At 39.4% G+C, this 27,475-nt stretch overlaps 1 protein-coding gene across 2 annotated transcripts in view; it reads right to left on the reverse strand.

Moving 5' to 3' along the window:
• The window catches only part of ANKRD28 (ankyrin repeat domain 28), an 80,709-nt gene extending 55,471 nt beyond the window's left edge, over positions 1 to 25,238 (reverse strand). Inside the window, exons 1-3 of one of the 2 annotated variants that reach the window (XM_054384987.1) lie at positions 25,122 to 25,238; positions 24,041 to 24,124; positions 3,193 to 3,271 (exon numbers count right to left, since the gene is read on the reverse strand). In XM_054384987.1, coding sequence (XP_054240962.1) covers positions 3,193 to 3,271; positions 24,041 to 24,124; positions 25,122 to 25,238 — 280 coding nt within the window. Of the gene's footprint in view, positions 1 to 3,192; positions 3,272 to 24,040; positions 24,125 to 25,109 lie in introns of both variants that reach the window. The other variant, XM_054384986.1, reaches the window with a different exon arrangement.
• Between the last annotated feature and the right edge of the window lie 2,237 nt (positions 25,239 to 27,475).

Here is a 27,475-nt window from a genome sequence, read left to right on the forward strand (position 1 = left end):
GCAATCTAAATGTTTAGTCTCAAACTGGAGTCACAGAAGTGATTTTCTTAGCTAGTCAAGTCTAACCAAATCATCACCTTCAGGTCTCTTGCTCAGATGAAAAACTACAGTAGGAGAGGTCACTGAGCAACCTTGAGGTTTGATGGGAAAATCTCTCAGGAATTCAGGAACTAAGTAATTATGTTTGTAAGGCTGAGCATTTCTGTCTTCAGAATGTGCAATGTGGGTTGCTTTGTTCTACAGCAAAGTAATCCAAAGACACTGTAATAGCAGCATATGATCCAAAATACATACTTGAAAGCAACATGGATTTCCCTGGAGGGCGAGGTAAAAGACTTCCCAATCAAATTTTAGAAAGCTCTGTCTAGTTAACATATGATACATAGTTTAAGTAAGAACAGAGAATAGTGACAAGGAATCCAATGAGAGCCACTGAGTAGTGGAAAGTTTAATACTGACTTCAGTAATTTTGAGGTCCAGTTTGAAGAAAGAATCAAGTCACAGCAGGAAACTGTCTAGTGGTTCCTAAAAAACATTCCAGCAAAACTACACTAGAGGACATCACAAGTTGCAAAGCCAAGCTCTCACAAGGTGAGAAATGCTAGGATGAAAGTGGTCTACTCAATTCAATCCCTTGTGCAAATAAATTACCACAGATCAACTGAAGCTTTACACCCAAAAGTCACTGCACAGAGAAGATCCTTGTTTGGAAACGTTATTTATTTCTTCAACAAACTACTTTCTTCGTGTTCAAAGAGATCTTGCAATATGGCAAGCATCCTTTAGACATGGCTATTGTAATAGATGTTCTTCATTTGCTCCCTAGTGCTCATCTATGACAAAATGTAATATTATACCTCTGGCTCAAAGGACAGATTTGATTCCAGTTGAAATGCAATAGATGAATTTTCAGCATCTTTATGAAATGGAGAGGATAAATACACTTAGCCTCTGTTCTCCATCTCTCAATTATGAGAGTTTAAAAAAAAATAAAGAAACCCTTGGTCTGTGCTGAGATACCTCGACCTGATTTCTCAGAGAAGTAGGTGGTTCAACACTTCAGATACAGCTGTGAGTGCTCATGCTTCATCAGTCACAAAGATTTCAAATCCAGCATTCAGAAATTAAAAAAATACTGAATTGGTGACTAATTAAAAAAAAAAAAATCTTGTTTAAGCTGCTTGGCCTAAAACCACAGCTTGCAAGCAGGTAATATACAGATTAGCACCCAAATACAGCATGGCCTTTGAAACCCAAGAGCCTTAACACACAGACATCATTCTCAGCCTGCAATTAATGCCCCTCTCATTCACTTACAGATGCAACAACAACTAGCTATCTGTGCCTTCCTCACTGTACCACCACAATTCACTCTCAGCACAACCCCTCTCTGAAATTTATGCTGCTTCTGCAGCAAGGCACAGCCATGTACCTGAAATCCACAGCATAGCAGAGGAGCACAGCAAGGTTAGACTCATATTGCCTATATATTCCATAGCTTTTGAAGCTTTTGATTTTGCAACTGTTGAATGGATTTTAATTAAATAGGTGTCATCTGGGACATACCAAGGCCTTCCAGTATTCCTGAATAATCTAAAGGTACACCTGTACCCCACAGCCTCTCCTGTGCACATTAGCTGAACTTTGGACTATTTGCACAGTCCTAATTTTTAGTTCCTCGCATGCCCCCTTTGTACTCCTTTGTATCCCCATGCCATGTGCCCAAACAGCAATGGCTAACCTCTCTTCTTCTGCTACCATCCCCCAATCAGGATCTTGTTTCATTAATACCTGAACTAGAATCTCCCACCTTCCATAAGTTCTTTGGCCCAAGAGAGAGAGAGTGAGTGAGTTTCTTCAGTCACAGTTCTGGTAACTGAGTTCTGCTCAGCCAAAACAGTCAGAGGCTTTGAACCATGAAGTAGCTGAACATAACTTTGCAATGTTTGTAACACAGTTAGTAGTTCTGGGTTTTTGCTTGGGTTTTTTTCAATCACAAAACATCCTTGACAAATCCAAGATCCCTTTTTCAGAAGAATGGGGTCGTCATCTATTTCCAAGAGTCACCAGAACTTGGGTTCTGTGGTTTATTTTCTTGGTAAGGGAATCCAGCACCATCTCAGCAACAAGAATAGACTTTTCTGGAAGAATTATCACTACAGAATATTTCCATGAGAAATATATACATAAAAAATACATAACATGATAATAATTGTAAGAGCAGATAAGAGAGAGAGGAGAAGAAGATTTATATCTTGCTAAATTGTAGCAAATTAAATTGTGCCTGATTAATTTGAACTGAAACTATGGAAGTGACTCCTGCAGCCTTAAAAGTGACGCTTCTTTAGAGGGAAATTTGTTATTAAAGGTTGATGGGGAGGAGGACTTTTGCCAGCTTTGCACAGGTAAGGTGTGCCATTAAGCAGACTGAAGATTGAAGTAGTTTAATGGGACTATTACAAGTTTTGATCTTGAATCATGAATCCAGCCTCAAGCTACCTGATGGGTAGATTTGCCCAAGATCAAAGACAACCAATTCAGTAGCACAGTCACTAAGTTTTGCTCCTGGGTTTTTTGTTCAGTTTCTTGGTTTCCTACCTTTTTAAAAAAATTTTACAATTTTTTTTTAAACAAAACAAACCAACCAAAGAAAGAACACACAAACAGAATGGAAGTGTAAGTTTTTTAGAAAAGCTGAACATCTCAGTGCAAATAAATAGGAAAAAAAAAGGCAGGAGATTAAAAAAAATTTTCATCTGACCCTGATTATATTCTGTGCATTTAAGACAACAGCATAGGATACCTGAAAATAATATAACCAACTCTGGATGACAGCTATTTTCAACTTGAATTGTTTTTCTGCAGGCCATTTTAGAACCAAAACAACACTGCTATCATGTACCTATAACATACAGACTATTACTTCTTTAAACTAAACTACTTAAAACTGATCAAGCTACAAATAAAACCAGCTATAACTGAGAAAGCTTTCTACAACGAAATAATTTAGAGCAGATCTACACAGTATACTGACAAGTCTGAAAACCAAACCCCAAAATTGCAGTACAAACATCTTTGATTTCTAATACATTTAAATATCTCATTAAAAGCTACACAGACTAAGATATACATAAATATTCCTTTAGATGTGCATAGAGTTTTTTCCCCCCCATGAACAGGAACAGAACATACCAGATAAAATAAGTAGTTCAATAATTTCTGCATCTCCCAGATAGGCAGCAGCATGTAAAGGGGTCCTTTTCTCATTATCCTGTGGTAAGAGGGGGGAAAAAAGGTTTTATTTAAAATAAAAAAAAGTAGGTTTTAGCATTCTGTATGAATTATGAAAAAAAAAAACAAAACACTGTATCAAAGTGCATCTTCCAAATATTGTACATTTTATATTTCAGAAAACATAATGATTCTGAAGATGTTAGTCACATTTATTAAGACAAGCATGCTTGGAACTCCTACACAGTGAACCTGCAGAGTCAGCTGTTTCCCTGACATGCATGGATTGACAGATGCTCATCACACCTTTAGATTAACCCCTAAGTCACAAATCACCATTCACTTGTCTCCAGAGACAGGAAATTGGGGGTCTCCTACACAGTCACCTTCATATGCAACAATTAAACTTTCAGTGTTTCTCACTAAAGTTAGTTTCTCCAGCTATTTTTTATACAGAGAATAGAGAAGAAGCTGGAGTGGGTAGGGGCAAAAGTACTGAAATCCAATTTCAACTGGTTTATTTACTGCAAATAAAGAAAGAGAAGGCAGAGAATCAATCTTGCAGAAAAATACTGAAGGATGTAAGTAGGACCCAGCCAGGCTGATCTAAGGTCCTTTTGAAAGTACATCTAACAGAACTTAGCCATACACAATACATACTAACGAAGGTTCACTTCCACAAGACTAGCCAAAAACATTCCCCAAGACTTTCAGGATCAGTGTCAATTCCCCTCAACAGTTTAATCAGAAAAATAAGATCACTTTCACAATACAGCAAGTGATAAAAATGAACAAGAACTAATCAGTTTGCCCTCTGAGGGAAAGCCTCTGAGAAATCAGAGAAGAGATGGATCATCAGTCAGCATCCTGCTTCTGGCCCCAGCTCTGCTTAGATGTTCAAAACTTTTTAAGTAGTTTTGAATACATCAGGGGTGTAGGATCAAGATTATAAGCAGCAAGAAATTTAAGTTGTAAGATATTTCTACTAGTTCAACTGCTGTCACAACTTTGGTAAAATTAACATACATTTTAACTGATATTTTATTGTGGAAGAGCATTCCTTTCCTGTGCCAAAATAATGTTACGCAGTGAATCCCTACTTAGAGCTAGTACCAAACAAGGAGAAAAATTGAAGTTCATGGCAGAAGTTAACAAAACTATAGCTGGGACCCAAGAAGTCACTTCTAGAACATAAAAGACAATTTCAGACCTTGGAAGATTCAACCCTCCCCAAGATAAAACACACACAACCCCTGCCACTAAACACCTTCTCCTTGCTTAGTCCCCGGCTCAGAGAAAGTCAGTTACACAGTAATCACCTTAGCAATGTTTCCTAACATAATTTTTTTCTATTACACACAAGTAGTCCCAAACTGAGCAGTGGAACCTTGACATTGATGTTCCCTGAACAGGAATCAATACTACTAACTTACCACTAACACCACATAAAGCCTTACAGCACCAATTACTTGCCAATGTGTCAGCTGAGATCACACATTTATGATAATAATAAAAAAAAAAAGAAGACAGCCCCTAAGATCAAGGACTTGCAATCTAGAGGGGGGGAAAAAAGAAAATAAAAAACCCTCTCAACCCCAGAGAGATAAGAAGAACAAAGGAGAAGTAGTACACATCTTAAACTTGTTTCCACTGCTCCAAGAAAGAAACAAAAATCAGTTTTCGTTCCTCCAGTCTAGGGGAGCAGAGTGAGTACAGCTAGCTGGTATTCTGCAACACTTTCAGGCTTTTTGGTGATGCCCAAAGAGCAGATAACCTACAGATTAAGAGTATGGCACACAATTTTATTGGAGACTTAGAGAAAGTAAGATGAGCCATGAGGACCATCCTTCTGTTGAGAGAGTATTGGCTCAGGAACATAAGCAAAAACTGTATTCCTCACTTAAAGGGCAAAAAAGCCTCATTATCTAAAGCTTCATCACATTTTGTGTGGTATTGGTTTGTTTGGTTTGGTCTGTTTTTTTTTTTTTTTGGGTGGTGTGATTTTTTTGGTTTGTTTTTGTGGGTTTGTTGGTGTTTTCTTGGTTTGGGTTCTTTTTTTTTGGTCAGCTTTTGTTTGTTTTTTGTTTGTTATTTGTTTGCTTTGTTGTGGTTGGTTTATTTATTGATTTAACATCTCAGTGACACAAGTCATGCAACTGACCAATTTGATATAAACAATCAGAAACCTTCCATAAAATGGTAGGGAGAAGGGAGCTCTCTATCTAGAAAAATGCTCATCACCAAATCCTAAATTTACTTTTGTGAAACATCTACGGTCCGAATTTCTCATAAATTCAAGCTACATTACCCCAAGAATCCAGCCTGTACTAATGGAAACTGCTGAGCATCCCAAGACACAATGAAAGCAGCTCAAATGCAAGCAACATTTCCACTCCAGTGCTCCAATGTTTCCAAGCTGTGTGTTTCCAGTCATGCAAATACTCAGTTTTGCTGCTCTTACATTGACTCTTGAAAATACTCAAAGTCCTACTCCTCACCCTGCAGCAGGGAGCTGAAACTGGGAAGGTACACATACAGGAGGCTGGTAGAGACTTCCTTGGCTCTACAGCACCAGGGGGGCCCTGATGGGCTTGTCATCATCTGGGCCAAGTGCCAAGTTTGGTATTTCAGCCATCCCATGCCACAGGGTCTCTATTGACCACAAGTATTCTGCATGCTGAGGGTGCTTTGATAGAAGCCCTGGGGTTTTTTCCAAATTTCACAGCTGTCAGGTTTTGATGCTTCCAAACAGTTTCTGTTTAATTTAACTTCTTGAGAAAGTTTTTGGTTTAGTATTTTAAAATTTGGGTTTGTTTGTGGGTTTGTTTGTTTTTTTTTTTCCCTCAGAACTTCTTACAAAAGCACAAATGCTGCATTCAGCAAGCCCTCAGCGTGCAAAACCTTTGCTTCTATTAACAGAAAATTCTAATCTTGCTCTGTCTGAAATCCTACATTGTATTGGTGAATTTTAATAAATTAAATCTGAATAAAAATTAAAGAGACTTTGGTATTTTAAATGCTACTGAAGTACTGCTATACAGATCAACTCCTTTTTAATAAAAACCAGTAATCATTTGATGAACAAATTCTATGTGCAAATACAAGGTACTGCATATGCAGCATTACAGTAAATTGCACTAATCAAGCTTTCAGTTTTAACAAGCAACTTTGGAAGCAGGCATCTTGCAGCACTGTTGTTGCTGATTTAAATACTGGCCCTACTGTTGTTCCTTTAATTTCATAAACCTAAAATTACTCTAGCAGAAACATTCCAAGAGAGAAAGGGTTTTGTAGATATAACTCAGGGACATGGGATGTAAAAAATCTAACACTGCTGGTACCATTTAATTCAAAATATCACAGGGTTACTGCATTACTTGGCAATAGAGACAAGCAAGCGTTGTGCCATTTTCATTTTCCAACAGGACTGGTGCAACTTTAAATCAGCTGCAATGTCAGTAAGAAAACACATCACACTAATTGCATTAGGCAGGTTTCACAGAGCTGAAAGAGAATGTTGGTAGTCCAGTAGAAGCAACAAAGAAATTTATATTCCCTGATAAGAAATTCTGATGTTTAATTTCAGATATTGGTCAACATTGCCAACAAACTAAAAAGCAATTAAAAAACCCCTTCAGGAATCAGTTTTTAGAATGACAGTTCTGTGACACAAACCTTCCAGCACTGTATTTACATGCACCTTCGGATTAATTGCATTACATGAGAAACACACAATCCTTCCACTAGCAGTAGTTCCATTTCTCAAGTTTCCCAAACATCTAATCTACAGAGGAGTTTCTGTAAGGATTACATTAGAAATGCACAGGAGAAGGCCTTATGACTCCATTAAACCTGAATTGGGAACAAAAAGACAGGGATAGCAGTGCTGTGAGCTTCTTTGTGACTCCCCTAACCTAGAAAAACTAATGCCACCTTTGTTCCATTTAACTTAGAACACGGGCTGCCTTTTGCTGGTTCTTAAATGGACAAATCCATGGCTAATTTAAACATGCAGCGTTCAAATCTACTTCATTTTGAAGCAGTAAGTGTCCTTTGAGATACAATAATTTATTCCTGGTTTGGGTTCCCTCTCAGAAATTGATTTAGAATAACTACATACAACTACAGAGAGATTTAAAGAGTGAGATGCCTTGAAGGCAGATCTCTTGTTATTCTGATCCAGTAAGTCTGCCACAACCTGACCGTGGCTTCCCTAAGAGTGTGTTAGAATATAACATCCGTTTGCCCTTCAAATAGTTCCACATCTACTGGTCTGAAGTCTTTGAATTCTAGTATTTTTCTTGAAAAGCATCAAATGCAACTTCCCCTTTGATAAACACTCTTCATCCTATCTGCTCTTCAAAGCCAAATTTTGCAATAACACTTTCAAAATGCTCTCATTATTTCATGATCACACTTATGAAATAGAATTTCATAGGTGTGTTTTCTGCTGTATCACTTGTCAGCTGTCTGCTTCAATACCATCTGTTCCTAGCAGAAATCAACCCTAAACACACACTCAAATCTTGAAAGAGTTTCAATTCCAACATGCCCTGTAATAGCTTTAACAGGCATTGCTTTCAAATAACACTTCACTGGGTGTATTTTTCAGTTAGGTAAGGGAGGTAAGATCAGTCAGCATGATCTGTAACTCCTGGGGTCACAGAGAATGTATAACACAATCACAAAATATTTCCACTTCTTTCCTAGTATCTAATACCACGGATTCTCACTCAGTGAGAAGTCCCAGTCCTAGACCTGAACAGTGAATTTAACTTGCAGATTTTGCTACACTTTTTAAAATTATCATTTCATCAGGTAGAACTGATTTTTTTTTTTTTGTTCCTCCACATACAAGAAGAATGCATTCAGATATCTGGCTTTTACTTTCCAACTTTAAACTTCACACAGGTTTAATTATGTACCAAATTCTATAAATGAGGCCACTAACTCTTTGGAAGCATCACAAAGGGGAATCTTAAAAGTATGTAAGCTAACTAGAACTTGAAAATTAGTAGTATTGTAGTCAACTGAAAGTAGACGAAAGATTAAGCAGTAGGTTTTCAAAACTTGTAAATCTGCAACAAATTAATTTTGTATCCCTACCTTGAGTTTAATTAATCTACTGTTTACCTGGATTTTTGGGGGGGGCACAAAAATTTACTAAATTAATTCTCAGAATAACACATCAAAAAATTAACAAGTTTCTAATAAATTTTAGTTATTATAATTTTTAGAAGCAGACCTGTTTTTCTCACTGTATTTCTAATTTAAAATGTAGCTCCAATAGAGTGAGCAAGCCTAAAAAGCCACAACAATGACCTTCAATATGATTTAAAAAAAAAGAAGGAAAGCATGCCATTAACCACAAAGTATCCTTTGAAGCCAGCTGACACATATATGGTAGTTGAAGTGACCAGATTTGTCAGGCTGACTGCATGATGAGCAGAGGGCTGGAGCTCCTCTGCTACAGGGAGAGACAGAGAGTTGGGGCTGTTCAGTCTGGAGAAGAGAAGGCTCTGAGGAGACCTTCTTGTGGCTTTCCAGTATGTGAAGGGGGCTACAAGAAAGCTGGGGAGGGACTTTTAAGGGTGTCAGGGAGTGATAGGACTAGGGGGAATGGAACAAAACTAGAAATGGGTAGATTCAGATTGGATGTTAGGAAGAAGTTCTTCACCTTGAGGGTGGTGAGACACTGGAACAGGTTGCCCAGGGAGGTGATGGAAGCCTCATCCCTGGAGGTTTTTAAGGCCAGGTTGGATCTGGCTTTGAGCAACCTGCTGTAGTGTGAGGTGTCCCTGCCCATGGCAGTGGGGTTGGAACTGGATGATCCTTGAGGTCCCTTCCACCCCTAGTTAATTTCCTTGAACTAATGCCCATGCTGCTATTTGCATTAACCCTTGTGTTTTAAAGGAAGGTTATTTTGGAAGTCCAGTATTGAACTCCCACTAATAAGACTGTATCACTACACATCACATTTCAGGATGTGTTCTTTTCATACCATTTATTAGGACAGTGCAAAACCTCGGAGTAATCTTGGCCCTCTTGCTCATTACAACAGCAGTAACCAATGACTCTAGAGATACTGTCTTGTAGAAGAAGTGTTCTCAGCAACAAGGGTCACTTCAGCCATAATCTCTCAAACCCCAGTGTTGTTTCTAGTTAAGATTTTTGGTGTGATGCTCTTCGACTTGATTCCAGATAATAATAAAACCTGTCAGACTGGGGATGAAACCACTAAATCATTAACTTCTGAGTGTCACTATAGCTTGTGGAGATCTTAAAAACATAATAAATTAGATGGCAGTGGTAGGAATAAAGTAGAAAATAAAAAGGCAAGTCAGAAGAGAACTATAAAGCAGCCTGAAAAAAGGTCACAAGATTCAAGAAAGATGTTGAGTTGCTGGAACATGTCCAGTGAAGGGCAACCAAGCTGGTGAGGGGTCTGGAGCACAGCCTTGTGAGGAGAGGCTGAGGGAGCTGGGGGTGTTCAGCCTGGAGAAGAAGACGCTCAGAGAAGACCTTATTGCTGTCTACAACTACCTGAAGGGAGGTTGTAGCCAGGTGGGGATTGCTCTCTTCCAGGCAACCAGCAACAGAAGACAAGGACACAGTCTCAAGCTGTGCAGGGGGAAGTTTAGGCTTGATCTTAGAAAGAAGTTCTTCCCAGAAAGAGAGATTGGCCATTGGAATGGGCTGCCAGAGAGGTGGTGGGGTCACCATCCCTGGAGGTGTTTAAATGAAGCCTCTTAGTGCCATGGTCTAGATAGGGTTGATTAGATAGGGTTGGGTGATTGGGTAGACTTGATCATCTTGGAGGTCTCCTCCAACCTGGTTGATTCTGTGTTTCTGTAGTTTAGGGAAGACCAAGAGTTAATATAAGCATATGAATTTCGCTCTAAGTATGCACGTTTCTTGAGAGCACATGCTCACAATTTTCTGAATTGCCACAAGAAAATAAATAAATTAAAAACCCCATAAGGAGGTAATTTTCAGTGGGTTTACACACATTGAGACACAAGCAACCAGCAAGCACAGTACTTTTAGGATGTCAGAAGATTGTTAACTACCTAATTGCAAAGGAGACACTAACTCTACAAAATTTGATTTTCCAAGTCAAAAATCAAATGCTCAATAGCTGCAAATAACAAACCACAGAGTTGTTCAGGTTCTGCATATAGGCATACTTCAGAACCAGCACAGGAAGCTAACTTGAGTCTGGGTGACTAGGCAAAAGTGGGAATAATCCACACTCGGAGTGGCATTTAAAAACTACCAAAATGGACAATCTGCTCTATCCTGGCTTTGTCATTACCACAGCAGTGACAAAAGGCTAAGAATTTGGGCTATGAAAACTTTCAAGCTACATCCATGTTTCCACAATGAGAAATGAATAGCAAGAACAACAGAATTAACACTGGTCAGGAAACCTCCCTCCCTGGGACAGTAAGGCATCTGCCATGATGAAAGTTTTAGGGGGAAAGAAGTAAGCATCACAGACATCCCAAACTGGAGGTTTGGAGTCTGTAATAGAGGTGATGAAGTATAATGCATTTTGTAACAGAACAGTTGTCCCCTCTTGTTACAGTTTAGAACTACAATTTTAGTTGTAAACAGAAGTTTCCAGAGGTTTTGGACAGCAGGAGAATGGTGGACTCCTCAGAGTTCACATTACAAGAATGCTAAGTCCATCTCCACTCAACTGGCCTGAAGAACAGCTTCCATTTTGCAGTAGAAGTCTGCTATTTTTCTTGGCAGCTCTCTCTTGCTGCTCTGCTTTGGGTTTTGGGCTACGCTGTTATCCCTCTGACCTTGGGCTTCTCTATTTTGGATTCTCTACGGTACAGGGCAGGTGGAGAGGGAGTGCATGTGGTTGTACAGCTGCCTGGGGCCCTTTTGTCCCCAGGAAGGGATAGAAGAGCTGAATTGGGGTGCAGGGGGGGTTGGGCTGTTGTTAAGATGTGCATATATATATATAGATAGCTATGTAAATACACTTTCTACACGTTCATTACCTTTTACAATTTTATAGGTATTTCCTTTCATAAATACAACTCCATATTTTACTTCCAAATTCTGAGTGTGGTGAGTTTGCTCTGTTGAGCAGGCCCTAAACCAAGCTATTGGGAGGGGCCAGTCCAACCCATAACACTTCCTTTTCTGGCTATTTATCAGAATATCCCAGGCAGTCACATGTCTTTCCCAACATGAAACACTGAGTGTATTTGGAAGTCTTACATACAAGATATGCACAGCAGAAAAATGCCTAGAGAAGTATTAGAATCATAGAATCAGTCAGGGTTGGAAGGGACCACAAGGATCATCCAGTTCCAACCCCCCTGCCACGGCCAGGGACACCTCACACTACATCAGGCTGGCCAGAGCCTCATCCAGCCTGGCTGCAAACACCTCCAGGGATGGGGCCTCAACCACCTCCCTAGACAACCCATTCCAGGGTCTCACCACTCTCATGGGGAAGAACTTCTTCCTTACATTCAGTCTGAATCTCCCCACTTCCAGCTTTGTTCCATTCCCCCTAGTCCTATCACTCCCTGACACCCTAAGAGGTCCCTCCCCAGCTTTCTTGCAGTCCCCTTCAGATCCCGGAAGGCCACACGAAGGTCACCTCGGAGCCTTCCCTTCTCCAGACTGAACAGCCCCAACTCTCTCAGTCTGTCCTCATAGGAGAGGTGCTCCAGCCCTCTGATCACCCTCAGAAATATGATACATCTTCAGAAATATTCTGTTTTACTAAGAAAACAGGATACAGAGTGCTTTGTTTTTCATTTGGTTTCTGGAAGGCCATTATTTTTGTCTGCCTAAGTCAAGAGAGAAGGAAGTTAAATTTCCTACTTTCACTAACAGTTATGTTACTCTCAAAGGTCAAAAATTATCAGTAATACAATGTATAAAGACAAGAGGGCTTAAGATATTCTGGTAGATATTACATCCTTATTTCTCACAACTGAAGAAGACATTTTTGATTTGTAGTCAAGGATTTCAGGGACAAGTTCACCTCAAAAACACCTTTTTTTTTTTTCTTCTGAAAGTGCTAAATTAGGGTGCTTTTCAGAAATATGATTATCTTGTGCCCTGTAACCCTTTGCAGTCCATGCAAGTTTTGTAATGCTGCTGTCACTGTTCTAATTCTCACCGGTCAGGTTTTCAAACTCATGCACAGAAGGCAGCAAAGCTTTTAAGAAAAGCTGAACCTAGGCTTCTGTTCTGTAAAAATGTCTACATAACTTCATTTGCTCAAATTACAAAGCCTAAGATTCCTTGTGAATGAACTCAAGCACCCATCTGGGTATCAGATAGGACCTGAATAACTGAGGTTTTGTGAGCTGCCCCTTTTCACTTCAAGTTACAACATCAAGAATTTGGTCCCATTTACTACTTATAAAGACTACTGAATCCTTGCCCAATACATGGAATAAATAAAGAGCTTTTCTCTATCCTTTGATATGAGCAACATGATCTCACAGTACAGCTGAGACATTTGGAATATATTTTCCTTCCTACCTTTAAACCAGGAATTAAAATGGAGCAACTTTTAGGGCCAAGACTATCTGTTAATATACTACAGAGGCTGAGAGGTGGAGAGACAGCAAAACCCCTCCACTATTAAAATTAGAAAATACCCATTCACAAACTACAAACTCCTGCAGCATTCAAAACTATATTCTATTAAAAAACCTAAACAACAGATACAGTATCTAATTAATAATTACTCTCCCTTGCCTTTCCTCTTCCCAAATGCCAAGTATATGATTTGTAAACATTCACCTGCTACGTGTTGCAGAAAAAAAATTTTCCAGCTTTTAATTGGAATACAGTTGCTGGTAGGAAAAATAACTCTGAAACTGCTTTTTTTGGGGGGGGGGGGGGAAATAAAGCACTGTGTGTAAACAAAGGATTTTCCATAATGAGAGCACAGTGACGTGGAGCACATTACATAATGCAGTGTGTGCTCACAGCAGGGTGAACAAGGGACAATGACTGCCTCCTCTTACTCCTGTCATCTAGCTGTAATGTTTGAGGACACAAAGAAGAAAATATGCCAAGAGAGAGAACAGTACAATACAGGCTCTGTTTATGCTGCAGTGAAAGATCACACCACACTAGGTAAGGTATGCACATCTTCCATGCCAGTTTAAATCTACCACATTACATTCAGGCCAATGACACTTTTGTTCAGAACAGCTGGGGGATGGGGGGAGTCTGCCTGTTTCACTGCAAAGGCCAGCACCAGAATGACAGACCTGTAGGTGTCTGAGGTAAATCAGGTATTTGTCTCACTAACTGCATCATCTTGACTGGAAAAGATGTGGTTTTCAGATTGTGTGTTCAATTTTAGCCAGCTAAAACAGTTTTCTCGTGCACATTAAATAGCTTCATAAAGTCAGGGCACCCAGTTGCAACTTGCAAATTCTTGCTGTTAAGAGAACCTTACACTACTCTGGACATCTGATTCAAAGCAGCATACAGCACAATCTATGTTAATACAGAGACAAATTATTAGGAAAAAAAAAATCCCACAGAATTTATATAGTCTGAAGAATGAGTCAAAAACACCCTCCACAGAACAATAAATGTCTGCAATAGAAGACGAAAAATCCCCACTTCAGTCACAAAGAAATACAACAGAAAGCCTCTGTTACAAGGACCAAAACTCCTCCAAAAGTGCTGGTAACCTTAGGATGAAAGTACTTCACTTGTACTATTCCTTAGGCTAACTAGATTGGGTATAAGCTTAGAAGATATAGGAAAGGCTAGCAGCAACTAAAGCAAGACATCTGCACTCCTTTGAGAAAGTCAGCACTATGTCATTTATTTCTAAATGACCATAATTACATATATGCAGATGTATATAACCAGTACTTCATGCCACCAAAAACTGAATGTAAATTAGGAAGGATGATGATAAAAGTAGAACATTAATAAAGACTGAAAAAGAGAACAGAATTTCACTGGTTTTGGAGATGGAAAGGTACAGGCTGACATAGGCTGGAGAAAATTCAAACACTCAAAATTAACATCCCAGATAGACATGGTATCTGAACTTCTGAGGCATACTCTTCACCAAGGACTCAGAGATCCCTCGTTGCCCTCAGATCTGACCACTATGAGCCTCTCCAGGCCCTACAGCCATCTACTGACAGTCAACGAGAGCCCTCCTCCTTGGGTATTTATGGAATAGCCCTCCACACAGCATATAGCAAACAAAGGAGAAATATTTTCTTTTCCCAGTATTGATTTACATCAGAGCAGATTTAAGGAACTTAAAAGGTGCATCTACCTTGCATAGAACCTATGCACAAGGGCCAAACTGGTTGAAGGAAATGATGGTGTTTACTGACAGTGCAATTAGATGTTCCATAGTAAATAGTTAAGACAGCTTTAGGCACTTGAGAAGTGGAGAAATTTGTCTTGTTCAAAGGTATGTTGCACATGCATCAGAAGTTTCTACCCAGAAAGTTACTGCAAATAATCAGTAAATTCAGATCCTATCTTATAATCACCAGCACTGTGTCAATGCTGGAAGTTAATGCACATTAAGTCTACTGAGCTTTTATCCTCCTCTCTCTGCTCTTGCAGTTCAGATGCTCTGTTCTCAAATACCAATCCTTCGCATGACAGACAGAGCAACTGCCAGCAGTAACCCCAGTAAGCTCTAACTACTCAAGACCTTGCCTCTAGCCTGTTTTGTAAAAGCAACAGGAAATGCAGAACTTCAGTTACGCTTTGAAGGCTACAAATCTTAAGCTATAATCACTAAGAGTAGTATGGCAAATCAGGCATGATCTACAAAATCATTATCACTAAGAATCACACGGGAGACTCAAACAGAGAGTTCCTGAAACATTTATATTTGATGAAATTACTCATGGTTCTCTATGTCAACGTTAAAGACCTAACAATGACTGAACCAAAAGCTATCTGTCAAATCCCCAGTTACTGCAGAATACAGTTAGTGTACAGCCAATTCAGTAAAAGCACTGCCATGCAGACAACAAACCTTGTCCGCCCAGTTTAGCAAACAGTGTAACTGTAGCACCATAGTACTAGGAAAGCTTACCAGACCTGATGAGGAGGAGGATACATCAGCCTTACCAGCACACTCATGCTATGTCTTTAAACAATCTCTCTCATTTACCTGTACAAGACTGTACCACAACATGTAAGCACTTTCTTTCCAGTTAGTCCTACCCCTTTGCAGTGGTAAATGTTTGAGAGCTACCATCCACAGAATCCACTGTATTAAGCAGCAATCTGCTCATGTTAATCACATTACTCCACAACTCTGTTGAAAGCCTGTTTGTATCACTCTAATAAGAGTGATAACTCGATATATCTGAAAATCTCATTTGCACAGGCTAAATACAGTATTATCAAGATGAAGCAAGGAATTACTCATCTCTGGACTGGCAAGGTTCTCCCTTTAGGAGTTTTGATTCTGAAGAAAAATGTCTAATTATATAGATTTGCATTGAAAACATACTGAATCTGTCTCCACACCAAAAGAACACAATATCATTTGGACACACTTTACATTAAGGCTGAAAACTATGATTCCCTCTAAATGGCTGTAAAGGAAGTAAGATAGCTGATACCTATTACACATGGCATGCTTGAAGAACATTCTGCACTAATGAACAGAATAATCCACAACTTGTAAGTTAAGTAACTGCTACAATATAAATTTAAATCTTCTCTGAGTAGCTGGTGGATACACTTTACAATATACAACTTGCAGTGACTTTCCACAACACTCAGAAGAAAGTTCTCCATTTCTGGAATCAGTCAAGCTTCAGATCCATGGATTATTGTTATAGTTTTAGACTGATGCCTAGGAAAATTCCAGAGACTTCAGAGTATCAGATACTTTAGAATTAGAAGAAGCTTTCCTATAGAAAAAGCTTCCCTGCAGCAAAATCTCTCCAGATATATACCATGAATATTCATGTTTAAGACCTAACTTAATTTTCTATCAAAATAACCCTTGGACATTCCCATATGGTAGTGCTGAGCTTGACTCTCTTAAAAACACCTCATGAAAACTTCAGCATGTTCAGATGTTTTACAAGCTAACTTTGTATATCTTGTTAATAAACATGGTACACATTTGCCCATGCTAGTCACATAATGCCCTGCCTAAACCCAACTCCTTGACCTTTCTCACGCAAGATACTTCAGCATCACATTAAAACTGATGCGTGGAGCTGAGCTCTGAGCAGGCAGATCCTCCAAAATAGGATTCTTCTCAGAATTTTCCAGCTGTTCTTCAGATGTAAAAAAATTTCAATGAAGTGAATAGTTCTATAAAGCAGGAGGGTCTCATGACTCACTTCATCAGGCTAGTCACAGAGGATATGGGGGTTCCCATTAGTGGTGGAAACATTACATTTAGTAGAGAGACTAGAAGCAGAAAGAAATCCAGTACATCAATATGCACGATGGACAGAGGTTCATGCCACAGTTTAAGGGGAAAGAAGCATCTTGATCTTTTTCTACAGCTGTACTTTATTAGGAGTGTGTGGGCAAAGAGGATAAAGAAGATGAGTGCTCCCATTGGTGTTTGAAACTATATACTGTTTTCTAAACTATATACTATCTTCTTTCCTCCCATTTGTATAAAAAATATTTACATAGACCTCTCACAAAATCATACCAAATTAAAGCCATTAGCTATATAAAATATCTCTATTTACAAAACCTCTTTCAATTCTCAGTAGAGATCAAAGTAAAGAGATGGGCATAACTATTACTTAAAAAATAAAAATTCTTCAATGAGCAATTAGCAGCAGAGGCATGCAAAGGCACACTCAGCTTGTTTAGTGATTTAAGCCCATCCTGATGTCATCTGCTCACTACGAGGTCTTGCTTGCCCAATAGAAGATTTCTCAGACTCTCTGCTCCAGCAGCTGAAGCTCAGTTCCAGGCAGATGTTGCCAGACAGAAGCTGCAGCCCTAACTCAAGGCCTACATTTCTCAGCAGTGCTTTTTTACAAGAGGGAGTCTCATTATTAACAGCTGCTCATACAGGACTGTCCTCACTGTCAATTCATTATGTGCTTACTGTTATCAGCCTTAGATAAGCTAACTTTTTTTTAAACTAAACAAAACAAACCCCCCTCCCCAATCTCCTCCCCCCCCAGCCCCCCAAAAACACACATATACACACACACAAATAGCTCGTATGACTGTGTATATGTGTATAAGCACAGACATATACATATGTGTGCCCAACATACAATTCTTATGTGCAGGAAAACTCAGTTTGAATCACTGGGCTTAATCCCAGACTCACAGGATGTTAGGGGTTGGAAGGGACCTCTGGAGATCATCAAGTCCAACCCCCTGCCACAGCAGGACCATGAAATCCAGCACAGGTCACACAGGAATGCATCCAGATGGGGCTTGAAAGTCTCCAGAGAAGGAGACTCCACAACCTCTCTGGGCAGCCTGTTCCAGTGCTCTGGGACTCTCCCAGTGAAGAAGTTCCTCCTCATGTTGAGGTGGAACCTCCTGTGCTATAGTTTCTATCCATTGCCCCTTGTCCTATCTCAGGGTGCAACTGAGCAGAGCCTGTCCCCTCCCTCTTGACTCCCAGCCCTCAGATATTTAGCAACATTTATTAAATCCCCTCTCAGTCTTCTCCAGATTAAACAGCCCCAGGTCTCAGCCTCTCCTCATAGGGCAGTGCTCCAGTCCCTTCATCATTCTCATAGCTCTCCGTTGGGACTCTCTCCACTAGATCCCTGTCCCTCTTGCACTGGGGAGCCCAAAACTGGATGCAATATTCCAGGTGAGGTCTCACCAGGGCAGGGTAGAGGAGGAGGAAAATCTCCCTGGTTCTGCTGGACACACTCCTCTTAATGCACCCCAGGATTCCATCGGCCCTCTTGGCCACAAGAGCACATTGCTGACCCATGGATTTTATACATATAGGCACAGACATATACATTTGTGTCTTCCATTTACAGTTCTTATTTGCAGGAAAACTCAGTTTGAGTCACTGGGCTTAATAATTCAAAGGATGCAACTGAATGAAAATAACCAGCACCAAAATTTATGCTATCACTCATCCTATGTTCCCATCCTCCCATCTTTTCAAACTCACAACTTGAATTTAATCTTCCAGATCTACTACACTGGAAATTCAAACAATGTTCAACCACGAAGAAACCTTTCCAGAAAAAACCCACACAATAACAAACAATTCCAGAGTTGAACAGGGTGTTATGTAATAGAATAGAATTCTGAACAGAGTAAATACATAAATAATTAGGAAAGTCAGCAAGCAGTAGTGATCAATAAAATCTAAGGTATCACAGTAGCTATAATTAGCACATTATAAAAGATTGGAAACTACAATCTGTCCTCATTCTAAATCTTAGGAAAAAAAGGCATTCTCAATAGCAGGAAACATGTAAATATTTCTATGCATTTTATTAATAAATCAAAAGTAATCATTTTTCACTAATTAAATGCTTAAGTTGGAAAATAGCAAAAGATTCATTTTTTTTAAAAAAAAAGGGACTCACATTTTTACATAAGAAGAGTGTACACGAAATTGCAACTCTCTAGCAGTGATCAGGAAAAATTCATACCTAGTAAGACAGAAACTAAAAAGATAAATTGTGCTCTTCAGAATGTGTTATAATTTTCTGGATGCCTTTTTAATTCTTCCTGCACATTCAAATCAGCAAACCAGAAGTTAAGAGCACTTGCCTGCACAGTCTGTCCTGCCAAAGAATACCGTAAGATGCTGCTCCACAGTACTAAAACCATGAGTGCAAGTTTTTGTTGCCAACTCCAGCTGTCAACAATAAAAGACTTTTGTGCCAGTAGTCTACGTTGCCTGCAGGAATCTGACAAAACATTACCAGTGCTGGGTCCAGTGTATGCCTGGGACACCGACTAGCTAGTAAACCCACAATCTCTCACCTCCCTTCAGAATCACAGCTTGAAGAGTTAAAAACTGTGCACAATTCCTGCCTGGCCTTTGCTATATTCTGCTAGCTTTTAACTACTACTTGTTCTCGCCAGTTTATATACAAAAGCCACACAGCAGCTTTGCTCTGATTGCCAGAAGCTTAAAGTAGTGACAAGAGGTGTTACGGATGGATTGGCCCGGAAAATTATTTCCCTGAAAGCAGACCCTGGGTGGACTGAGTCACAAACCATTAGGAAACACCACAGCTCTTCTGATCAATGGTCATAGTAGGTCTGGAGAGGAAACAGTATGCTTTGGACACACCTGCATTCCCTTTCATTGCTTTTTTCTGGACCATGCAAATAGCCATGCAAAACTGTCAAAGTTTTGCCTGCTGTTTCCAAAACTATCTCCACTCCCTGTTAAAAACAGCCTCCCTGAGCCCCCTCAAAAACACCAAAACGTGGTACTGCAGATGAAACACTACTTAAAAAGCACCATGCATTAACCTGCTATGAGTGACTTCATCAGTTGCCCCAACCAGCAATTTCTTACACTAACATGACTCTTAAGACAGTATCAGCATTTTACAGAAGGCTAATGAGCACTTTTGAATATGGGGAAAGATCTCTGTGGTTTTGAGATTCCTCCAAAAAGAGTGTTTGTTTGTCTTTTGTGTGAGGAGACCAAGGGGCACACTAACACTAGCTGCCCAGAATCACAGAATGTTAGGAGCTGGGAGGGACCTTGAAAGCTCATCCAGTCCAACCCCCCTGCCAGAGCAGGATCGCCTAGACCAGATCACACAGGAACACATCCAGGCAGGTCTTGAATATCTCCAGAGAGGGAGACTCCACAACCCCCCTGGGCAGCCTGTTCCAGTGTTCCATCACCCTCACAGTGAAAAAAATTTTTCCTCCTGTTTCCATGGAATTTCCTATACCTCAACTTCCACCCACTGGCCCTTGTCCTGTCATTGGGCATCACCAAGCAGAGCCTGACTCCATCCTTTGGGCACTCACCCTCTACATCTTTATAAACATGAATGAGACCACCCCTTAGACTCTTCCTCTCCAAGCTGAAGAGCCCCAGCTCCCTCAGTCTCTCCTCATAAGAAGGATGCTCTCATGTTAAGAGCACTAGTAAAGAGTAAGTCAGGTGTAGGAGGTTGGAACTCTTTGTTTTGTAAATGTTTGATGCCACGTCATGTCCTGAACAGGAGAATCAGGTGTTCATCCCCTCAGCTAAGATCAAACACAACTGGGTTAGAGAAACTGCATATTGGGTTACTTGAAGTACCATTTTTCACTGCAAGAAGTATTACTCCAACAGGTCTAGTGGTAGGAAGAACTGTCCTCATTTTGAACGATCATTTCAATAGCCGAAGCTCTACCCTTTAAATAATTTTTGACAGTGAACTAGTATTCCCCCCAGAGAATTATACTTTTAACAAATACCTCAGATGAAATATACCATTGTCATCATCTTTCAAACTGAATACATATCATAAAAGGTTTGTTTACAGATGGCACAGTTCACAACAGCAATACGGCTCCAAATCTTACAGACTAACTCCTGATTTACAAAAGGCAATGCTGCAATCATTTAGTTAGCTATAGCTAACTGCTGGCAAGTATATCCTATTCAAACACCAAGCTAATCTAATCATCAAGAGCAGGAAATGGTAACTAAGAAGATATTCAATGTGTCAGTTCTGACAAGTCTGAAAAGCTCAGGATGGAACCCAGAAACATCTATACACACAAAGAACATAGCCAGAGCCATGTGTAGAACAGAACTGTATCAGGCTTGACACGTGTGATGCCTGTGATTTAATCCTGATTCACAAAACAAGCAGCTACAGTCTTCTCATGCTTTCTTGGAGAAGAGAAGGGAGAAGCAACCCATTCCCCTCCATTTCTTCCATTAATTGGAGCCTTAAGGGAGTTCACCTTCCAAACAATACATTTGATCAAAATTCCCATAAGCCAGTTTTGTCTACCAAAGACAGGCATTTCTAACATGCCAAGAAGGTAAACTGTTTTCAATCACAGTTTAAGCACCTAGGGGACACATTCAATTTGCTCTTTCTTCACAAAAGATTACAATTGTAGAATACAATACATACTTTCTAAATCTAGACTGAGCTTGTGACTCAAGAAGGCTGGTACAGCATGAACAGAGAACAGTCTTCTCCCTGAAAAAGTCCATTTGCTACCAGTAGATAATCATGTGGTTGCTCACAGCAATTCACATTATGAAAGGCCAACCTATCTTAGAATCTTTTCAAATACAGCACTATGGCTCTAGTAGCAGACATCATTTGTTTCAGGAATAATGCTCAACATCAACAGCCCAGCCCCACCTGGGTGCATTCTTTGGATAGCACCAAGATAAAACAGATGCCACAGTCTAGCTCTGGGAAGCCAAATACATAGACTCAGTTCACATAGCTTTAAAAAAAAGCATTGAGCCAATTGGAATTACAAAAGTGAAAAAGTAAAGGAAGCTGGATGCTAACAGAAGGAAAATCACCACCCACATTTCAGCAAGACACTAACAACTTTCTTAGATGAATGTCACTGTCACAACAAAGACCTACAACAGCTCTATCTTCCCTTCGCTTCTGGGCAAAATTAATTTACAGAACCCTGCCAAGTCTCTAGTTGTAGAGTCCAACCTCTGCTCAGAGGAAGGGAAGAATCTCAGCGATGAGAGCACAAACTGCAAAATAATTAGTTGCTCTTGAGAGGGGGAAATGACTGCAGAAGAACTGGAGGCAATAACTCTGGAATTCAAACAATCTTACTGAAGTACTTGGATAGTGAATGAGAAAAAAATCCAACGTACACAACGATCAAAACAGTTTACCACAATCCTTCTCTTGATCAGGAAATACCCATAACCACTTTATTTTCCTCACTTTTTCCCTCCTTCCGTCCACATATACTTAAAACATAACTAAGGAGACAACTTTGGATCTGGACTGCCTAGGGATATATTCTCTCCAGTCAAGTGCACAAAAAACCCAAGGAGAAGAGTGAAACACACAGACAGAGACACAAAGAAACCACGACATGGTTTACTTAATTCCTACCAAAGAATGGGAGAATTCATAAACTTGTTTAGTCCCAACAGTGTTTTAAGGGATATAAATGAATGTAATATTAAATACTAGAATAGCACTAGGAATGCCATGGTAGGAAGGAATGATAAGCATCTGCCTGTGCTGAAGAAGGCAGCTGTGAAAAAATGGCAAATTTGTTCTGGATGATTCTAAAGACACCTTGGGTGTTACTACCCTAAAATGCAGACACATTATGTCAAAGGGAGATTTATCCACAGAAAGGATTAAAAAGAATAAATAAAAAAGACAGTATGAATATTCTGCCTACAGCATTCTTCTTTACCATAATTACCTGTCAGTCTGAAATAACCCTCTTCAAAGACAAACAATTACATACTTTGCTATTTAAGCATATCTGTTGAACTCCTATTTATGGGCAACTGTTTGACAAAACTTGAACAAAAAAAACCAAAATCAAGCCACTGCTACCGACATATTGAAATCTAGCAGAGGCTTTTGTAATAGATAATGAAGAAAAGCTGAAAGATACTAACCTAGTTTTGTTTACAAGCACTATAGCTATGAAGGCTAAACCTGAGTTACACATGAAGGGATATAAATGAAACAATACAGACTAATCAGCTTTAAAAAATGAAAGCAGCAATGTGACCAGTGCATACACATGAAGAGACTGGAAGGATACAAAGCTAATGCTCTTACAACTAAACAGAAGATTAAGTCTTCTGATACTATATAATCCATCATGCCATGCAGTCTTGCATGGAACATGCCAAACTACTGAAAAAAGAGAGGAAAAATGTTCAACCTTATCAAGCAAAACTTCAGATTTGACAGTTATACAGAGCCCTGCTCAAGCTCTTCAAGGCTCCCTTGTATCTGATAAATGGCAGCTGAAGCATAAGTTCTGCAGAATGCATTTAAATGTCAAAACACACATACCGAAGAAAATATTTGCTTTTGGTTTATGATTCTCAAGAATCATAAGAAGAAAATGCAAACAATTATCATGGTCTTACACTGGCCACTATGTAGGACCCATATGTTCCCCTTTGCTAAAATTTTTAGCATCACTCTTGTTCTGGTGCATTTGGAGGAGATATAGCTACATTCATTTCAGTAACGTTAAGCCCTAAATGGTTTACGTCAGTCTACTATGGAAGCAATTTCCAACCAATGTGAAGCACTGATGCTGCACTATCTTGCACAGTGTCAAACATGCACACTAGAGTTTTAATAGAAAGCAAATGCAGTAACTGCATGCTGTTCAAATCTAGAGTTTCAGCCAATGGAACTCAATTTCATTTCAGTACAGTTTTCAAGTCTGCAGTGTCTGGGTTTGTAGCACGGCAAACAGGATACATAAACACAATTTCTCTTTTTTTTTTACTTAATATAATAACTAAGCTCCCTCTGTTAAAATCCAGTATTAAACCCATCTACTGAATCCAAGACTATGTTCTTATAATTTTCTACTGCATATGCTATATTTAAAAAGTCCACATAATATGACACACCTTACCTAACTTTCTAAAAAGTCTGGTGCAACTGCATAAGCAAACTTTTTAGTTAACCAAGCACTGCACAACTAACATTTAGAAGGAATCTAACAAATCCACATTACTCCTTTCTAGTATTAAGTGTATGTATAGGCTTTACTTGGTCTATTACATAAAAGCAATGCTATTTACAGCTCATCAATTAGCAATGTTTTAAAGCCATCTGTACAGCAGAAAGCTCTGTCAAAACAATATGTATTCAAAGCTAATGATATTTGGTTTTACCTGGAAATTAACATCTTCTTTCTTAAATATCAGTGCTCGAACTTCATCAGGATCTCCATTAAATATAGCTTGAACCAACGGCGGCTGAAACAAAAAAAAAAAAAAAAACAAACCACATCTTAGAATATAACCCCATTTTAATTTTTAGTGATACATAACACAAGATGATCAGAAAATAAATCCCAGCCAGTGAAATAATTAAACCATTAGTAGTATTGAGAACTGAAGAAACTCCAAGTTCTAAAAACCTCAAACATATGAACATACTCTAAAGTCAATGAAACATAAAAAAGGGCCCACAAGACTAGCTTGTAAGATTCGAGAAATAAACTCCTCATCATAAAGGTAGGGCTCTTGCTACATGCTGAAAATTCTATACAATATAAGCAAAGAAATCACTTTTACATTAGCAAGTGACTAAAGTTACCAGAAATTTTTCACCTGTTTAAACAGAGTGGGAAAGCAAGGTCCATCAGATTAAGTATGGTAACAAATTCACACTCGCACACATCTATTACTAAATATAGCAGGATTTCTTAGTAAGAAAAGCTGCTGAGGTATACCAGCAAGATTTAAGTGAGTCACTTGACAAAATACAGTAATAAAACCACAGTCTCCACTGTCGATCATTTCCAGAAAGTGGCAACTTGTGTCACAATTATAACATGCTATTTTTTTATTTTGTTCTGAATTGCTCTTGCTTGATATATGCTATGTGTCAGCTCTCAAAATGAACACAGTACATTATTGCAATACAATGATTACACCAGTTTCTAAAGTGGTATTGCCTAAATGCACCATTAAGAAATAAGGAGTGGAGCAGAAAAAACCCAAGCATTTAATTCAAACATAGTTTCTACCAAGCATTCTAAAAACCCTTTGCTATTATACAAGAATAAAGAATAAGAATGAGCCTTTGTAAATATTAACTCTACAGCTAAGTTTCAGCTTTTACTCTCTTTAGTATAAGCAGTTTTTACCACTCTGTCCTGTTTCAGCATCAAGTATATTCATGTTGATATATGGTATTTGCAACAGTATTATACAAGCTGGAAATACGCCAGCAAACAATATGCCTTACCAGCACATTTCCAGTGGGTGATGGATGTAAGGATACATTTTCCTGAGGTAATTTGGAAATAAATGTGGGAGAATCATCTTCCTCCTCCTCCAAAACAACAATACAAACTCGACTCATTCGATCCGTTTGAAGAAGCAAAAACAAACAAAAAAATACCAGCAACAGTATTTATGGAACCAGACTGCAGGTATCGTAATGAGGACCATAGAGGAAATACTTTCACCTGTTCCACACACCCTCACAAACTTGGGGGTGCTACTGCTGGTGTATTAGGATTTAAAAAAGGACATTCCATCCTCCCTTTACACTTCATTTTTCAGATTTAAGCACCCTGAGATGTTTAAGATAATGCTAAAACAAAAGTTGTTTTTTTTTCTTTTCCTAACAATAAAATTCTTCTAAGCATCGAAACCTCAATAATGAAACTGTGGAACAGCTGATAAAAACATCCCAAGATCCAATTCCATTTGAACAGTTCTGGCTGTCACACACAGCTGTCCTTCCACAAGCAAACTTGTCTTTGTTAGATGTCACAATTTCCACAAAGTCCTTCTACCCCCACAGAGAAATCATTGTCACAGAAGACACGACACTGCCGAGGACGGAACAAGGAACAATTGCCCCGAGAGAGGCGGCTGCAGCTCTACTCCACTGCTGCAAGGTCAGTTTCAAATCAACCGTTGCAGGCTTTCTGGTGACTGAAAATAAATGCTCCTTCCGATCACCGACTCATTCTACAGCTTCCATTCTCAATGTCAGAAACAGTCCAGCCAGGAAAAGGCATCTCATTTCAAGCAGTTTCGCAGGACCTGCTTAGAAGAAAATAATCCTTTCCCGCGCAACATAAGAATATCTGCAACATACAGCACGGCTGCAGTACATTTACATGCGATGAGTCAGACCACAGGGACAATGAACTCCCTGAATAATGTTGCTGGTTGGATCCAGTCTCCCCAAATGACAGCAAGGCAGACAGCACTACTCCGTCAGGGACGCACGCAGCGTGGAGCGTTCATTTTTCCTTTACCAGGCAGTAGCTGTGGCTTCTGCATCTGCGAACGCGTTAGGCAAAAATACTGTTGAGAAAGAACGCTTCAGAGAAATAAGCTGGCTACCACACACAAAAGATCAAATTACTGGCTTAGGCTTCTTCTGCAAAAGCAGTTCATCACTCAAGTGCTTCTTTTGATCACCGTGTGAATGCAGTTCCCATGATAGTCTTCATTCAGATTGAGGGGGTGAGGAAAAAAACAAATTAAGAAAAAAAAAAAAAAATCAGACTCTGTACATCTTCTCTGAGCCAACTTCTTTATCCGAACATCTGTCGCTGTGCCAACCTGATTCTCCTCTTCAGTTAGCACTTCTGTTTACCAGTTTGTTTTTTTTTTTTCCCCTTGACAAATACAATTATACAATCAGCAGATAGCCTTGAAAAGCTTAAAAAAATCCTGGCTGCCCAAGCCGGTCATTACAAGCCCATAGGAGCGGAGCAGAAACCACCACCACAGCAGCAGCATTCCCACCCAGCAGCAGCCTGGTGAGCAGCGACTGCAGCCTGGCAGGATGAAATGCCTAGTAATGCTCACATGTCACACTCACCAGAGAACCCAGCCACTGCTCCAATGCAACTTCCTCTGGCAACAAAAAAAAGGAGCCTTTTTCTAGCCCTCCCACCCCCCCTCCTCCCTGCCTTTGGAGCTGGAGTGGGGAGCCCTCACAGTTACGTCTGTGCCAGTTCTGTGACTAACTCTGCTGAAAACGTACGAAGCCTGTAACTGAAGAAAGAGTGACTGTTTAATATTTTCCACTAAAAGCCACAAAGAAATCTGGTGTACCAGCTCTGCTGACTAACAATTTAGGCCACAAACAATTCCAGCGTTTTAACTGCATTCATATGGCACTGGTCAGAACAATACAACAGTCCTTGCTCAACTCACTGAAGACAAGAAACTCCCCATAGAAACATCCTGAAAATTAAATCAAACTAAAAATCTCTCAAAAGTAATCAATTGACTTTTTATGAGCCAGCTATTAATGGCAAATGGTTTGGGGGTTTTCTTGGAACTAGTATAAAAAAAACATTCCTTCACACTGAAAAAAAAAAAGTATAATTTAAATATAATAATATTATTAAAAATATAATAACAAAAATGTAATATAAAGCCTTACAACTTGCCAAAGAAATATTTCAGCTTGAGTCTGCTTAAATGGTGCTGGCTTGTGGGTGTGTTATATAAATGGCTTCTGTCAAAGTTGCTGGATAAGCTTCAGTTTTACAGGAACAGAGGGAGGGGTTTTGCTCCTGTTGTGCAGCACGAAGGCACTTCTGATGTCCTTCAGCGGCTGCTAAAACC

The sequence above is a fragment of the Indicator indicator genome, chromosome 11 (assembly GCF_027791375.1).
Source record: "Indicator indicator isolate 239-I01 chromosome 11, UM_Iind_1.1, whole genome shotgun sequence".
Classification (NCBI taxonomy): Eukaryota; Metazoa; Chordata; class Aves; order Piciformes; family Indicatoridae; genus Indicator; species Indicator indicator.